At 42.4% G+C, this 17,635-nt stretch overlaps 1 protein-coding gene across 2 annotated transcripts in view; it reads left to right on the plus strand.

The window, feature by feature from the left end:
• The window catches only part of LOC148033383 (E3 ubiquitin-protein ligase At1g63170-like), a 47,119-nt gene extending 30,053 nt beyond the window's left edge, over window positions 1-17,066 (plus strand). For both annotated transcript variants that reach the window (XM_087681293.1, XM_087681292.1), the window contains exons 3-5: window positions 15,690-15,815; window positions 15,904-16,207; window positions 16,299-17,066. In XM_087681293.1, the coding sequence (XP_087537419.1) occupies window positions 15,690-15,815; window positions 15,904-16,207; window positions 16,299-16,490 (622 nt within the window). In that variant the 3' untranslated portion in view covers window positions 16,491-17,066. The remainder of the gene's footprint in view (window positions 1-15,689; window positions 15,816-15,903; window positions 16,208-16,298) is intronic.
• Window positions 17,067-17,635: the final 569 nt, after the last annotated feature.

The raw sequence follows: 17,635 nt of genomic DNA on the forward strand, positions 1-17,635 counted from the left end.
TTGCATATCCAATACGTTTATGTCATATTTCAATATCTGTAACTACTCCTTTTCCTTTAGCATACATAACAGCATCCATTGCAGGAATTCCAACATCTAAAGTGAACATGCGGCCAACTCTACTTCCTTCTGCGACCAACATGCACTTATCATTAAAGTTTTCTACAAAACAACCTTTTGCATTGAATCGGATTTGCAACCCCTGCTCTATCATTTGGCCAACAGATACTAGATTCTTTGTGATTGATGGCACATGTAATACATTTGTCAGACTCTTTGTCTAGCCATCATACAAGAACAAGAGAACCTTTTCAATGTGTGAAATTGGGTGGCATGAATCATCACCCGTCTGCACATAACCTGGATTTTGTAAGTCTTGCATCTCTCCAAACCATTCAACATGACTGGTCATATGATTAGATGCATTTGAATTGACTTACCATACATCATCATGTGTTCCTTTTCCTGTAACTGCATTCATCATATGCTGCATAACAAACAAACACTCATTTTTGTCTTCATTCTATCATGAAGACGATGCATAGTTTCCTTGTTGCAATTTACCACTGCGAATATCATCATTCTTAGCATAGCAATGGGCTGCAATATGGTCTGTTTTGCCACAATAATAGCAAACAATAGCAGAATTTCTAGAACCTCTATTTTGCTATCCACCTCTTCCTCTAGAGCTTCCCTTGTCTCTAAAGTTTCCTCGGCCTCCTGAAACTTGCATTTCACCAAATTGCTGATTGAACCTGTTTTGTTGGTTATCGCCAGTATGTCCCATACCATGGCCTCTTGAAGAGGATCTACCACATCCCCTTCCTGAACTTGAGTAAAATGCTTGAACCTGTTTACCATTTTTTCCAGATGAGTCATCTTGCATATTGATCTCTTCAGTAATCATGAGAGAGATCAGCTCATCAAAATCTAGAAATGGCTTCCGTACGTATACTGAAGTAACAAATGATTTTCATGTCTTCTCATTGTTAAGGTAACTCAAAGTGGATGAAACCAAATCATCATTATCAGGCATTGCATCAATCGCTGTCAAAGTATCTGCAATACTCCTCACCTTCAACTCATACTCATTGACAAACATTTTCCATTTCTTCAAGGCATTTAACTCTTGGTTGAGTTAAATCTTTTGTGCTTTTGTATTTATTGAAAACATGCTCTAAAAAATTGTCCAAGCTGCATGTGAAGTTTCTGCATTGCTGATATGTCCCAACATCGTATTATCAATGACTGCATATAACCAGTACATCGCCTTTTTGTCTCTATGCTTTTAATTCATTTGCAGTCGGAGGGATACCTAGCTCTAGCTCCTTTTCTTCACTTGAAACAAACTCATAAAGGTCATTTCCAATGAGAAAGTTCGTGATACGGAACTTTCATGAAGGGTAGTTGTTCTTGTTGAGCTTCTTAATAATGAGATTTCCATTGTTCTCTGCCATTATCACAAACAAGGATACAACACAGCAAGCTAGTCTTCTGTAATCTTTCACAACACGTGCATAGTAATACACCAAGTAACTTTTTTCACTGATTGCTCAATAGTACATGTAATCTGCAACCTGTTTGCAGATGAACCTTATGTTTGCTTCCTGGCAAATACCTCAAAAATTACAGAATCGAAATCTGTAACCTGTGCATCCACTTTTGGTCAATACAGCTGAAATCACAATGTACCTTGAAAACTGCTGTCCGCAACCTTGCAGCTCTAAAACGGGGCGTGAAAACAATCTCAGATGCCCAAACAAACTGCGGAAAGCCTTAAAGGGCATATCTGCAGAATATACAGTGCTTTGCTTGCACATAAAATCTTACAGCAATATGAGATTTTCACTTTGCCCTGCTTCTGGTGCCTCCACAGGCACTATCCAAGAGAGAGAGTGGAAGAATGGGAGAGCTTTTTACCCGTTGCTTGCTTGCTCGAACCTTATTTCTTCTCCTTCACTTCAGCCTTCAAAATCAGTCTCTCTTAGTGGCGCGACTCTGATACCGTGTCAAGAATCGCGTGATAAGGGGATTTGCTTGAGCTGCTGCGGCAAACACACACTGTATACACAAGAGGAAGCTTACTCAAGAACACAAGAAGAGAGATGGAGGTCAAAACGTTTTCTTGTTGATTTTTTTTTTCTTCTTCCACACACTATACGAAGTACATAAAGTATAGATAAGATACAACATAAAGGAAAGTGGCCTTCTAAGTCAAACAATGCATAACTGACTACACTAATCGACTGTCGCTATGTCTTTGCCAGCTGTAGGTAGGTATAACAAACTAAATATAATAAGTGATAAGTCAATGGCTATGTGAGTATCATAATGACCACCAACGTGCTAAGTGTAGACGTGCAAACTCATCTAGCCTGACGGTTCATCATCAATGCCTGCATGTGTTGAGCTTGCCATCTCAACATGGTGGTGCTATCTCTTGATGTTCAAGGTTGTAGAAAATATGGCACTGAGCACTACAAAGGTTGAATATATTTCAGCCACAGAATCTTCTAAGGAAGCTATTTGGCTTGGCCGTGTGGTCAAGGATTTTAGTCTTTCTTCATGTACTCTAGTGCTTGGATGTGATAGCCAGAGCGCGGTATGTCTGGCCAAGAATACCATATTCCATGCATGTGCCAAACACAGATGTTTGGTACCGCTTTGTTCGACAAGTCTTGGATGATTCTCTTGTCACACTGACTAAGATCAAAACCCATGATAACCTTGCCGATGTTGTTACTAAGAGTCTTGCAAAGGCTCAACATGAGCATTGCATCCGATTAGTGGGGTTGGTTAGCTTAAAGGTACAACTTCGGGCCTTGAAGTGGGAGGTTGTTGGGTGTAAAGTGCCTTCATCTTCGTGTAAAGTTATACGTGTGTGAACACACCCTTATTTGTACCCTAACATATAAATACATTCTTTATTCTTTGTGTATCATCACGATCTGGTACACTCATCTTCGTGTTCACTCTCTCTCACTCTCAACATTGCTGCTCCACTTTTAACTCGCATTCCCATATTGTGCACTCTCTCTTCTTCATGCCAAGGCAGATATGAAGATCGAGACCAATAAATAGGCCAGCAAGAAAATGCCAAAAAATAACAGGCAGCCGATTGGATAACAAAACTAGTCGACCAGTCTGTTCGCCATCTGCTCGCTTGACACATTAATTGCCATGTGACACTCTTGCTATACCTGCTGCTCTTGCTTGCCGTACCTGTTGCTCTTGCTTGTCGCACTTGCTACTTGTGCCTGTCTCGAGAATGTCCAGCTCTAACACCCCTCTTAGATCTTGGACATGGTAGAAGGCTAAGGGATTTGGAGTGCTGTCGAAGTAAAGCTTGAGGTAGCACCTTCATAAACAAGTGTGCAAGATTGTTCTCTGTCTTGTGATAGACCAAGAAAATAGTCTCATCTAGAATCTTCTCCCGAATGAAATGATACTAGATTTCAAAATGCTTCGTCTGAGCATGAAACATAGGGTTCCTGGCCAAGGCAAGGCAACTCTCATTGTCGCACTATAGGATAGTAGGACCTCTTTGCGCGGGCAGCCAAGCTTCTCTAAGAGCTTGCAAAGCCACACTGTCTCACATGTAGTAGAAGACGCCGCCTGATAATCCACCTAATTCGAAGATAGGGCAACCATGGGTTGCTTCATGTTGCTCCATGAAACAGCACCAACACCCAAGGTAAAAGCAATAACCTATCGTAGATCTCCGATGATTCACATTGCCTGCCCAATCTGAATCACTCTAGTGTGTAAGTACCAGTCTGCATCACTTGTATTTGTTGGATAATAGATTCCAAGTTCAGGAGTCCCCCATAGGAATTGCAAAATCCTTTGAGTAGCCTGCAAATGCACCATCTTGGTTTCCCTCATGAACTCAACCAACACACCTATAGTATAACATAAGTCAACACGAGTATTAAAAAGTCAGATCAAGGAGCCAACCAATTGTCTATAATGGGTAATATCCGCCAAAGGAGAATCAGAATGAGCAATAGCCTTTCAATTTGGGTCCATAGGAGTTGTAAGAGACTTGCATCCCTCCATCTCACACCTAGTTAAGAGCTCTTGGACATACTGTTGCTAGGAAATAAAGATCCCCCTCGGAGTTTGATAGATCTCATGGCCTAGAAAGAAGTGAAGAAGTCTTGTATTTGTCATCTCAAACTTCTCATGAAGTGCTGTCTTCATTTGCTTGACCATCTAAGTATGGTCACTTGTCACAATCAAGTCATCCACATAAAGGACAAACAACACATGATCTCCACCTGAGGTGTGAATATAAAGCTAGGGGTCGGCTTTGGAACACCCATACCCAATTTCTCTTGGAGGCCATGCACAGGGAGTCTGGTTAAGGCCATAGAGAGCCTTCCTCAACCTGTATACCTTACCATTAGAAGAACTGAAGCCCGGAGGCTGTTCAACATAGATCTCCTCCTCCAACTCCCCATTTAAGAAGGTAGACCTCACATCCAGCTGATAGATCGACTATCTTCTATGGCTGCCGAGGCAAGAACTGTGCGAATAGTAGCCATCCGAGTTGTAGGGGCAAAGGTATTATGGAAATCAATGCGTGGGCGCTGCGCAAAACCTTTAGCAACAAGGCGGAGCTTGTGCTTGTCCAAGAAGCCATCATTGTGGTACTTGGTCTTGAAGACCCATTTGACTCCAATGATCTTCTTATGGGAAGGCTATGGCACAAGATACCAAGTGCCATCCCTCTCAATCGACTTAGCTCCTGCTCCTTCACTTTCCGCCAATGATCATGTTGTAAAGCCTCCTTCATGGAGGTGGGCTCTCGATCTTGCATGATACGAGTAATCAAATAGTAATTAGTGTAAACAAGCTTGATGTAGTGTGCTTGGTTCCTTTGAGAATGCTGCGGGCCATCCTGCGGTTGGCACTCCTCAAGAACCGCCTCAATCCTTGCATCACGAAGAGTGTCACAAGCCCAACGAGGAGGAGGTTGGATCTCGCCTTGTTGCTCTCCATTTGTAGAAGTTTCTGGAAGGTCCATCGACGGCTAGGGAGTAATCGATGAATTTGGTGGTTGAGAACTAAGCTCCTCATCCAAAGAAGAGTCCTCAAGAGGCACAGGCTTCAAAGGAACAGTTGTTGGCGCCCAGCTATCACTCGAGATCTCCAAGAATAGGGTGTTCCTCACTGCCCTCTAAGGGTGGAATCTAACATCACGGCTCGTGGAGACATCCCGCTTAACAGGATCATACAATTGGTAGCCTTGAGATTGTGAGCTATAGCCCACAAACACTTGACTTTTGAAAGCCGTTTCAAATTTGTCACACTGTGTCCTTCAAATTTGTGACGCTATGTCTTCGGAATGTGAACATAGACATCACACTTAAAAACCTTGGAATAAGAAATGTCTGGCTTAGACCCAAAGTACGCCTCATAAGGGGTCATACCAACAACAACAGAAATAGGGAAACAGTTAAGGATGTGAACTACTGTAGTGGCCACAGCCTTAGCCCATAGACTTTGAGGTGCTCCATCATGGTACGGGCCATCTCCATCAGAGTGTGATTCTTCCGCTCCAATATTCCATTCTCTCGAGGGATGTTTGTATTGGCAAACTCGTGGTAAATACCGCGATCTACACAAAAACGGCAAGCTCATCAAAAACAAATTCTCTGTCCTTATCTGATCGTAAGGTCTTCAGCTTCCAGCTCAATTAGTTTTCCTCAAAGAGCAACCAATCCTTAAAGTTGGAGAAAACCTCCGACTTCAGCTTCAGGAAATAAGCCCATGTCATCCTGCTGTAATCATCCACAATTAGCATGAAATAGAAGCTCTCTCTAAGGGACTCCATTCGTATCGGTCCACAAAGATCAGTAGAAACAAGCTTCAAGGGTGCTGAAGATTGCCTTGAAGCCTTGCTGAGAGTAGCATCATGAATATGCTTTCCATGGACGCAGGATACACAAGGTTGCTGGCTTACCACAATATCTGTCAAACCTCGAATAAGCCATCCCTTTGATGCCTTACGAAGGTAATCATAGTTGAGGTGGCTAAATTGAGCATGCCAAAGCTCGGATTGATTTTGTGAGGTAAGAAGAAGAGAAGTCAAGGCTGAAGAAGATCGCAACTTATAGACTCCATTCTGCTCATAATTTGAAGAAAGAACTTGTCTCGATCCATGATCAAGAATCCAAAAAGAATCCACGTTAAATTCAGCCAAGAGGTCGACGGCACAAATCTTGTGCACTAAAAGGAGATGGTATCCCAAGCCGTGCACATAAAGCACCTTGGATGTATGGGCACCACCTTGCCCATTTGGAATAAGATGCATGTCTCCCTATCCTTGCATAGAAATAGACGAACTATCACCAATGAGAATTTGGCCATGCGAATGTCGCAAATGAGCAACATTTTTTGAAGGAGTTATGTGCCGTGAAGCATCACTGTCAACAATCCACTCCCGAGTGTATGGGGCCATCAATGCATCATCAGAAGTTGTTAGGATCGAATCCTCAACCACCTCCAAGTGGAGGAAAGTAGCTGATGAGAGAATAGCCACTGTTCCAGAATCCTTTGAAGATTTCTCCTTCTTCTCTTTGTTCTTCTTTTCCTTGTCGGGGCAATCCTTCTTCCAGTGATCTATCATGCCACAGATGTGACAAGTGGACTCCTTTTCTTTGTCCTTCTTGGATTTGTCCTCCTTCTTTTGGTCCTTCTCCTTCTTCTGAGAGGACTGATCAACCAAAGCCTCAGATTTGGAATCATTGGTCCCTTTCAATTGCTCCTCTTGGTCCAAGACTAGAGGAACCAACTCTTCCCACCAAAGAGTCTCAAACCGCCCTGAAGTAATCAGGGCGGAATAAAAGCCACTGAAACGGGGCGGTATCTATGAAAGAAGAGTTATCACCATATCTTTAGAAGTGATCACCTTCCTTGTGTTTTGTACTTGCATCTAAAGCTACCTCAGCTTGTTAATATGCTCTCGCATAGATATTGTAGTGATAGGTTAGGCACGAAGATGTCAGTCTTTACGCTCAAAGAGACAAAGTGTAAGAGAGAGCAAGAGTAGAGTGAGCACGTTTGTAGGTACAATGATGAGTGTGTATCTTTAGGTTTTTAGATAGATATATATGTGTAAGTACAAGTGCTAAGGGTGTGTTCACACCCGAGCACATTTAAAGACACGAGGGCCTTTATTTCCAACAACCTCCCACCTAAAGGCAATGTGCCTTAAGAGGAGAAAAGAATCAGCTAAGTCTAGGTATGTATAAAGCTGAAATACATATATCTATCCAACTCCCATCATTTGTCTGCAATGAGCAAACCGCTTTACTGAAAGACCCTTCGTGAGAAGGTCTGCAGGATTATCATTTGTATGCACTTTGACAAGCTCAATGCTCTTGTTGTCAAGTACATCTCTAATGAAGTGGTACTTCGCCTGTATGTGCTTTGTCTATGCATGAAAGACAGGATTTCGTGCTAGCATGATAGCACTCTAACTATCACAATGGGAAACAAGTAACTTTGTGATGGCAAGCTCTCCCACCAAACGTGAAAGCCATAAAGCCTCCTCGCATGCCTCTGTGGCAGCCACATACTCTGCCTCTGTAATAGACAATGCAACACACTTTTGTAGCGTGGAGATCCAAGAGACCGCTCCTCTTATGAAAGTAAACACATACCCAGAAGTGGACCTTTTGCAATCCGCATGACCAGCATAGTCTGCATCCGTAAAGCCAACAACAGATGCCTTCTGCTTCCCGAAGTAGATGCACAACTCCTTTGTGCCTTTGAGGTATCTCATAATACCTTTCACTGCATCCCAATGCTTCTTGCCAGGGGTTGCCATGTATCTGCTAACCACTCCTACTGCAAAGGCAATGTCAGGACGTGTAGCAACCATAGTATACATCAAAGTGCCAACAACTGAAGCATATGATATCTTCACCATTTCAGCCTTCTCATCATCAGATGTAGGACTGTCCTTTGCATTGAGTTTCACATATGGAGACAATGGAACCCCAATCGTTTCTCCCCCTCCATATTGAAATGCTGCAAAACCTTGGAGATGTACTCTTGCTGAGATAGATAGAGTAAGTCTTTTGACCTATCTTTGAATATTCGCATGCCAAGAATGTGATTTGCATCACCAAGATCCTTCATATCAAAGCTGCCATGAAGACTTTGCTTCAGGGAGTCCAAGGCATGAGTATCCCTGCCAGCAATCAACATGTCATCAACATACAAAACCAAGATAATCAGGCTGCCATCTGTTGCCTTCTTGTTGTATAAGCAGTGATCCACTTGACTTCTATGAAAGCCTTGGGACTGCATGAATGTATCAAACTTATGATACCATTCTCTTGGTGCTTGTTTCAGCCCATACAAATTCCTTTTGAGTTTACATACCATCTTTTCTTTCCCCTGTTCAACAAACCCTTCAGGTTGCTGCATATATATGTTTTCATGCAAATCACCGTGTAAAAATGTAGTCTTTACATCTATCTATATGAGTTCCATATCTTCAACTGCAACAAAGCCCAAAATGGTTCTCAATGTAGTCATCTTGACTACAGGAGAGAAAATCTCATCAAAGTCAATTCGATCCTCCTGCTTGTACCCCTCTGCAACTAATCTTGCTTTGTACTTTGGTGAGGAACCAGAAGTGACCATCTTGTAAATCCATTTGCATGGAAGTGTTTTCTGCCCTTTAGGCAACTGCACGAAGTCCCAAGTGCCATTTTTCTCAAGAGATTCCATTTGTGACAACATGGCTTTATACCATTTCTTGTTGTCCTATCTGTCCATTGCTTCCTTGAAGCAAGACGGTTCATCACAGTCTGTCAACATGACATATTCAACCACATTATTTGCACCAAGAACAAATCTATTAGGTTGTCTAGTAGCCCTAGACGATCTCCTAACCCAATGATCATTGTTTGCTGGCTGTTGAGCATTTTCAGCTTGCTGTCATGGCATTTCAGCCTGCAAATCAGCATTAACAGCTTATTGTCCTGGTTGTCCTTGCACATGTAGTGGGTCATTATCATGGGCAATAGCCGGCTGATCATTTCCAACATCATTTTCTGCATTTATAGGTTCATTTACAGCAGGTATTTGCTACTGTACAGTGGACACATTTTGTTGTCCAAAAGGTATTTCTTCCCGGAATACAACCCTATGGACCTCCTCAGTCTTTTTGTACCCTATTTCACCCTTGTCACCATATCCTAGGAAAATGCATTTACAGGACTTTGGCTCAAGTTTGCTGCATTTTTCTTTACGAATGTGTACAAAAGCCTCGTAGCCAAATACTTTTAGATCAGCATATGAAGGTGGCTTGCCCGACCACGCTTCTTGGGGAAAACAAACCCTCCCCCCTCCTTTTCATAACAGCCTCTGCTAAAAAACCATGGGGTAATGCAGCATGAGACAACATCTACGGACCTTATCCTGTATGGTCTGATTCATACGCTTTGCAACTCCATTTTGGGGTGGATTATGAGGGGCAGTGAGCTCCCTCTTTATCCCTTTGCTGTTACAAAATGCTTGAAAGGCCTTGGACACATATTCCTTACCATTGTTAGAGCGAAGACACTTAAGTTTCTTATTAGTCAGATTTTTAACTAATGCCAAGAATTTTTTGAACTTGTCAAGCACTTCATCCTTGCTACGAATAGGATAAATCCATCTTTCGTGTAGCATCATCGACAAAGGTGACAAAATAATTTTTTTTCCCTAAAGATAATCTTGGCATCTAACATACATCTGAATGTACTAACTCTAGAGGAAAAGATTTCAAAGAAAGAGACTTTTTATGAGACGTTTGTGCATGTTTACTATAAATACAATGATCACAATGCTCAAAATTTACATAACGAAGACAAGGCAAGTAACCCAAACGAGAAAGCACTTTCATTCTTGTTTGACTCATGTGTCCCAACCGGCCATGCCACAAAGAAACACTTGGCTGCTCGGTCACGGTATCAACACGGTCATGCATACTAGATACATGAAGTGGATACAAAGTATCACTCTTGCAACCTTTGACAATTACTCTAGATCCCTTACAGATATTTCATTTTCCATCACTAAAGATGGTATGCAAACCGTCATCATCTAGTTGCCCTGTGCTAATCAAGCTCTTCTTGAGCTGAGGTACATGCCGTACATGTTAAAGTGTAAAGACAGCCATGTTGAAACTATAACTGCACATTGCCAATACCTGCAATCTCATATGCATAGTTGTCCCCAAGATGGACAACACCATGTCGACCTCCTGTATAGGCAGAGAACCACTCACAATGAGGGGTGACATAAAAGGAAGCACCTGAATTGAGAATCCAAGTATGCATGTCATCATCTGTATCTGCAAGTAAAGCATGTGTACCAAAGTGTGAAGAGACAAAGAGTACGTCACTCCCACTATCACTGTCATGAGTGACTACATTCACCTCTTCAATTTTTACACTGCTTCTCTTAGGCTGATTGTCTTTCTTCTCTTCCTTGCTATCATCTATCTTCTTGCCTTTTCCTTTCTCTTTCCTCCATTTGTAGTAGTCGTGTTTAAAGTGACCCTTCTTGCCACAATGATGGCATTCAACATCTTTGCCACGTGATTTACTGCCTCCCTTGCTATCATATTTTCCCTTTTGCTGTGATCTGTCCCTAGTATGCAAAGCACTGGAAGACTTATTGGATGCATTGTTTTGCTGATTCATTTCTTCCATGAGTAGAGCACTCTCTACATCAGCATACAAAAGAATCACATTAGAATTGCTCATAGCAGTCCTGAATGTATCCCAACTCTCTGGTAGAGTGCAAAGCAAGAAAGTAACCTTAAATTCTTCATCAATCATGAACTTCAAGGTAACCAGCTGGCTGAAAATGGAGTTAAACTCACTCAACTGAGTACACATTGCTGTACCCTCTTTCATACGCAAATCCATAAGCTTTTTTAGTCAATACACTTTGCTTTCAGTACTCTTTTGTGCATAGAGTTCTTCCAGTGGAGTCCATATAGCATATGCAAAATCCAAACCTTCAATGTTAAATAGCAAGGTATCAAAAATCGATAGCTATGTGGTTGAGCGTGCAAGCTCATTTAACTCATCCCAATTGTCCTGTTTCATATCCCCTTGTGTTTGATCGTCTTTGCCTTCTTCTTTTGCAACAGGATATTGTAGCACTGCTTTTGCCAAACTGCAAAGTTATGTGCTCCTTCAAGCTTCTTTATGTGCATTAGATTACTACTGTCATTGCTGCTAGCCATGATTTTCAGCCCAAATGTGACAAAAAAACAGCAAATGCAGGCCCAAAATTGTCACCCAAGTGACCAAGGTACAAACAAGTACCAACCAACAATAAATGACCACGTAGAAGCACATATTTCAGATCTGTAAATAAATTTTCAGAAGCACCAAACCATGTGCTACAACATTCCACAACTGATTACAGTTGTTCCAAGGGCATATGCATCACATTACATGAAAAATCCCAAAATTTAGCTGCAATTTCTGTTGTACATGTACCCATGGGCATAAAATTTGACACAAACGGTCAAAAGCCCCAAAATTTTGTGCTCGAAGCATCAAGCACACATTTGCATTTTCTCTGTCATGCATAGAACAGGCCAACTTTGCCAAAATATAGCAATTTCATCAAAATTCCCAAATTTTACAAAGTGTTGATGTCCAAATGGCGTGGAATTTAACTTGCATGTACATAAAATGACCAAATGCTGCACAGATTTTGCCCAAACTGCAAAAGCCCCAAATTGCACGGGGTCCAATGGTCAAGAAATTGGGTAAATTTCAGCCCAATTTGTGCATGTACATGAAAAGCCCCAAATGTCGGGGACAAAATGTCTCAAATTCATGCAATTTCTAAGACAAATTTGTTTGTCATGCATTTCATTCCCCAAATTTGGGAAAAGCCCTAAATTTTTTGGCCAAGGTTGCATAGATTTTAGTGAAATTGACTCATCCAAGAAAAATCTCACTTGTATTTGAGAATCCCCAAATTTTTTTGAGGCTTGCGCATTCAATGTCTGCAATTTCTGGCCCAGAGAACACTACAATGTGTGTCGGGCACAAAATTGGGAAAACCCCCAAATTTCAAAACATGGATTTTCCTTTTTTGCTTGCAAGTGTGAGCACTCAGTAAAACGGGAAGAGGAATTAAATTTTTGAAGGGAAAAAAATGTTGGATGATGGGTCCATTGACCCGTCAGGGATGACAGCGCCCGTTCGTGAGAGTCAACTGCCGCGTTTGTCGTCAGCCTTGTTGACCTGCCACGCACGCCACGCAGTCTTGTCGCGTAGGACAAACACCCGTCAGTCCCCGCTCGTCGTCGCCATGTTGGTTAGTGCCCCACTGCAAGCTGTTGCCCCACTCGCAAGTCCAATAATGGTTCGTCAGCTGGAGCTTGGCCCTATCGAACTCTCCACAGCCTGCCTTCTGCAGCTTACGACCCATTCAATGGCTGCATACACGACTTGTCGCCCACGAACTCACGACCTAAGCTTGCTTGTCAGCTCTTGCTCGAACTCCGAGAAGTACAAATGCCTCAACCTGGCTTTGATACTAGTTTGTAGTGACGGGTTAGGTACGAAGATCGAGACAGTCAGTCTTTATGCGGAGAGAGAGAGAGTGTGAGAGAGAGCAATAGCAGAGAGTGAGCACGTTTGTAGGTACAATGATGAGTGTGTGCCTTTAGGTTTTTAGATAGATATATATGTGTAAGTACAAGTGCTAAGGGTGTGTTTACACCCGAGCACATTTAAAGGCACGAGGGCCTTTATTCCCAATAGATACTTGTTGATACTCATGGTTCTCATCTGTACTTCCAAAGAAACTCGCTTCATGATGGTCATAAGATTGTACATCTGATCAAGCTCTAGCCATATCTTTCGGGCCACTGTCAAATGCTTAATATAAGAGATAACAGCTGTAGTGCATGAGAGAAATAAAAACGAGTGAATGTCAGCATTGAGTTTATCCCAATGTGTCTGAGCCTTTGCCAACTCCACCTTATCACTGGAAGAGAGTCTGTACTCATCTCGCGAAGAAGGATGATGAATAGCCTCTATAACAAGCTCCTCCAAATCATAGGACTCCAAAATGGCAAGGGTCATGACCTGCCAGATGCGGTAATTCTCGCCATTGAGCTTTTGATTTGATAGAAGAGTCGGTAACATGGGCACCTTCCGGTCCATGATCGCTTGAAACTTTGTCTCGGCCTTGGAAGACATCTTCACCTACAATGCTTGCACAAAACACAAAAAGCAACCCCCTCTGACTATGAGAATGCAGCTTGCTAGGGCTCTTCACCGCTCATCCCACTCCTCGTCCGCTAGAGGCGATGAAAAGGTAAAATCTGCACTTGAAGGCCTTCTTCCTTCTCTAACAACAAAAACCAGCAGCAGCTTCAACAAATCTTCTCCTTGCTCGCACGCTCACACTCACCTCAGCCTTGTTTTGATGTGCAACCCTCCTGCTCACCCTTGAATGTTGAAAATGTACCCTTGTGTTGCATTGTAATCTCCTCTTTAGGTAGGCCACCCTAGGTTAGTCCTCCAATGCTTTGATACCATGTCAGAGTGAAGCAGTGCGGAAGTGAATGACCAAGACAAAGAGTGAACACACAAAGAGAGAGAGAGAGAGAGAGAGAGAGAGAGAGTGAAACAGAAAATCTGCAGTGAAGAATGCTGTATAAGGATGCAGAAATATACACGGGTGCAGAGAGAATGTCTGTGTGTCTCCACCTCGAAGATCCCAATCTCCGTAAAACCCGAGAGCAGTCTCCACGGTCTGCAACCTGAAAACTGGGAGCACAACTAACCGAGGATGTGAAGGCCAAGGCCAACAAATAGGCCAGCAAGAAAATCCCAAAAAATAACAGGTTGGCTGCAGCCGACTGAAACTGCCTGACCAGTCTGTCTGCCCGCCTGACACGTCAGTTGCCACATGGCACTCCTGCTGTACCTACTACTCCTGCCTGTCCAGGGAATGTCCAGCTCTAACAATTGGGTCTTGGTGTTCTTTCCAACAGAATGATGTGGAGCAATGAAAGCAGAATGATAAAGTTGCTGTAAACACCAAGAACTGAACAAAAGAACAAGAGTATGTGAACTCGGCCCTTGAGAAGTAGGATCCATATACCAAGCACAAGAGTGGTACAAAGGCACAGGTTGTGAGCAACCAGCAGAGTGCTCCTGGTCTCCCTCTCTCCAACAGGATGCAGGGTGCTTGTACCAAATGATTGTGAGATGGAGGAGAGGTTACATCCAAATAATCAGGTTGGCCAGCATCATTAAATGCTAGACATACAGGTTGGCCAGAATTAATTGCGTGTCCTCAAAAACAAAATGCACTTAAGACCATAAGCATGTACACCTAGGATATGTACATCGCTAACACCCTCTCTTGAATCATGGGTGATAAGTATAATAAAAGATACAATGATGAAAAGATCCACTATAGGACATACAAGAATGACAATGAGATAGGATGATGGATACGCAAAGTAGTGGGTGATCAAGCCACCACCAAGGTGCCTCGGAAAGGTATTGATGTTGATGTTGATTGTACTGGGGTTTGGGAGAAAGAAAAAAGAAAGGGGTGGGGGGGGGGGGGTTATTGGTGATAAAAGTTGAGGCAGGGGTGCTCATGGCTAGGAAATGCAGAACTGCAACTAGGTAGCAAGTTGGTGGTGCTGGAAGTGGGCTGCAGCTGATGGGCGCAGTTTGGGGGGCAGGCATAGGTTAGGCGAATAGCAAGCATGGCAGTGCAGATGGTAGGTGCAGGGGTAGAGGTGGTGTGGGGAGGTTGGGGGTGAGAAAGGCAGTGCAGGCAGTGCAGATGTGCGGGGGCAGATGCAGCTTTGCAGGCTGGAGGAGGATGGGGTGGCAAGGTGGCTATGTCAGGTGGCAAGGCAGTGCATTGGGGATGGGACAGCTTCATGTCACCATTTGGGATCTTGGCATTCGGTGTAGTAGTTTTATGCATTATTGTTTGTTAATGTGATACTTTGATGATGCACATTCTGAATTTCAAAGTTTAAGGTTAAATATTTGTTACTTTTGAAGTATATTGTATGTACTTTCTAATCCGTCCTGATCCCTTATTCCCTGTCCCCTTATTTTGGCCATCCCCATCCGCATCCTTGTCCTCAGCTCCCATCACTTGCAACTGTGCATTCTTAATAACATGGATTAATAGTTATTGTGCTAGTTATGGGTGGTGACAGGAGGTAGAGAAGAAAAATCAGAAATACTTGGAATAGAAAATGCAATCATGGTGATAATGAAACTATTGGAGCTCAAAATAACCAAGTGCTGTTTGCTGGTCACTCTTGAAAACAGAGCTTTTGAGGAGACACCTGAGCAAATCATAGGGGAGGATAATGGTTGAAGTAGAAAATGTTCAGGTGGCAGGAAAGATGAAGAGTCAGGCGCTCATTAGATGCAGTGGGGTTGATTGCCCTCAGCTCTTGGTCAAATAGGCAACAAATAGGGGATTTATTCTAGGGACACTTAAAATAGCTTAGGCCTTGTAAGAACCTCTAAATTAGCTATTCCTGAATATTAGTCCCTAATATTTTTCTTGATCCAAAGCTTTATTTGTTTGGGCTGTGTGCATTTTCATCAGACACACGTGTATTGTTTTCGATCATAATTGGTGCCTTTTTCTTTTTGCAGGATTGGGGTTCATATAGACAGAATGAAAGTTGGTTTGGAATGCTTTTTTGCTGTTTGGTTTGTTGTTGGCAATGTGTGGATATTTGGAGGTCACTCCTCATATCATGATGCACCCAACTTATACAGGTGAATGTTTGATTGTATTTTTGCTGATTGCTTACCATTTTTACTGCCTGTATTTATTTTATTCTGATGCCTCGTGTGGATTATTCAGGTTATGTATTGTCTTCCTCACATTTAGCTGTATAGGCTATGCCATGCCCTTTGTTATATGTGCTACAATCTGCTGCTGTCTCCCATGCATCATCACCCTTCTAGGTTATCGGGAAGACCGTGGGCAAGTAAAAGGTGCCACTTCTGAGATTATCGAGGCTCTTCCTATTTTCAAGTTTAAGATAAAGGGTTCAAGTAACAATGCATGCAAAGACGGGAGTGATTCCGAGAGTGAAGATCCTGGGCAGGAGGGTGTTTTTGCAGCTGGGACAGAGAGAGAGAGATTCATTTCTAGTGAAGATGCGGTATGTTAGTCTCTCCTCTTAATGAGTAAATGCAAGTTTATTTACTCATTTATCTTAAGGGCCATTATGCTCACAAGCAATCTATGCACAGGTTTGCTGTATTTGCCTTGGGAAGTACAGGGATGGTGTGGATCTGAAGGAATTGCCTTGTGCTCACTTTTTTCATGTAGAATGTGTGGACAAATGGCTGAAGATAAATGGTTCTTGTCCTTTATGTAAGCATGAGCTTAAAGGGTTTGATGACCAGTCAGAGATGCCAACAACAACTGAGGCAGGTGCTTAAGCACACGGTTGTAACTTTTTGGCATGGAACAGCTATTTGTTGTTGCCAATACCAAGCTTTGCAGTAGTAGCCATTGCAAGGTTATTCCGCAGATGGGTGATTCACTGAGCAAAACTATCATTATGCTATTGTGGCTACTTCAGTACAAGTGTTGGTGGTCCCACAGTATACCCCATAGATCTGCAACTGTACAAATTATGCACACCAAGCTTAGTCTGTTTTTAAGTCACCCTCGTAGATTGGAAAATGGTAGCTCTCGTTTTTTGGAACATGCCCATAAATGGAGAGATCATTCCTGGATATTCATGTATAATGGGTGCTCATTGGTGTTTGTATGGCTGATGATTAAAAAAATCGTCATCATCAGCAGCTGGCAGTTCTCTTGATCATAGATGATTTTGAATATTCATTTCTAATACACAAATAATTGAGGAACTTATGGTGCAAAAGTGGTGGAAAAACGACTAATATTTGGGTTCAAGCTAAGAGACATTTGCTTCAGTGTAGCTTACTGCTGATAACTGAACTGTATGCTCTCACACTCTCCATGTAGGATTGTGTTTCTCCCAATGTGCTTATTTGAAGAACTAATTTATGCAATGAAACACGTGCTAAGATCATTGTGGGGTCTTTTATCATGAAATACAGCTGGTTGGGGTGTGCAACACTTCAATTCAATAGATGTGACAGAAGAATACACCTCATGTCCAGGTGTAAGTAGAAGTGACTAAAACTCCTAGTATTCTGGCACAAGCACTTGGAATTGAACTTCTTTGGTGGCGAGTGCAATGATGTCCAACATGTTAAATAACTATGAGAATGAAGCCAAGGACAATGGGTGTCAGAAGGCATGTGAAGATGGTAGAGTAGAGTCATTGGCATTGAATAATGGCCTGAATACAAACATTGAACATGCTCTAATTGTTTATTAAAGCATCGAATTGATGGTGGCACTATGACATTCAATGCAATTCCATTTTAGAGCTCGTGGAGTTCGTAGATGTCTATAATAAATTATCTAGCTGCATTTGTAACATATATGGAGTTATCCTTTGCAATTGACATGCTTAATGCCATCTTGTTGGTGTCACTTTGTAATTGCCAAGATTCGTGGCTGTCTCCTTCTGTGGCAACCTTGCAAGCTG

Source organism: Lygodium microphyllum, chromosome 7 (assembly GCF_053477565.2).
Source record: "Lygodium microphyllum isolate KBCC chromosome 7, Lygodium_microphyllum_v1.1.10, whole genome shotgun sequence".
Lineage (NCBI taxonomy): Eukaryota > Viridiplantae > Streptophyta > Polypodiopsida > Schizaeales > Lygodiaceae > Lygodium > Lygodium microphyllum.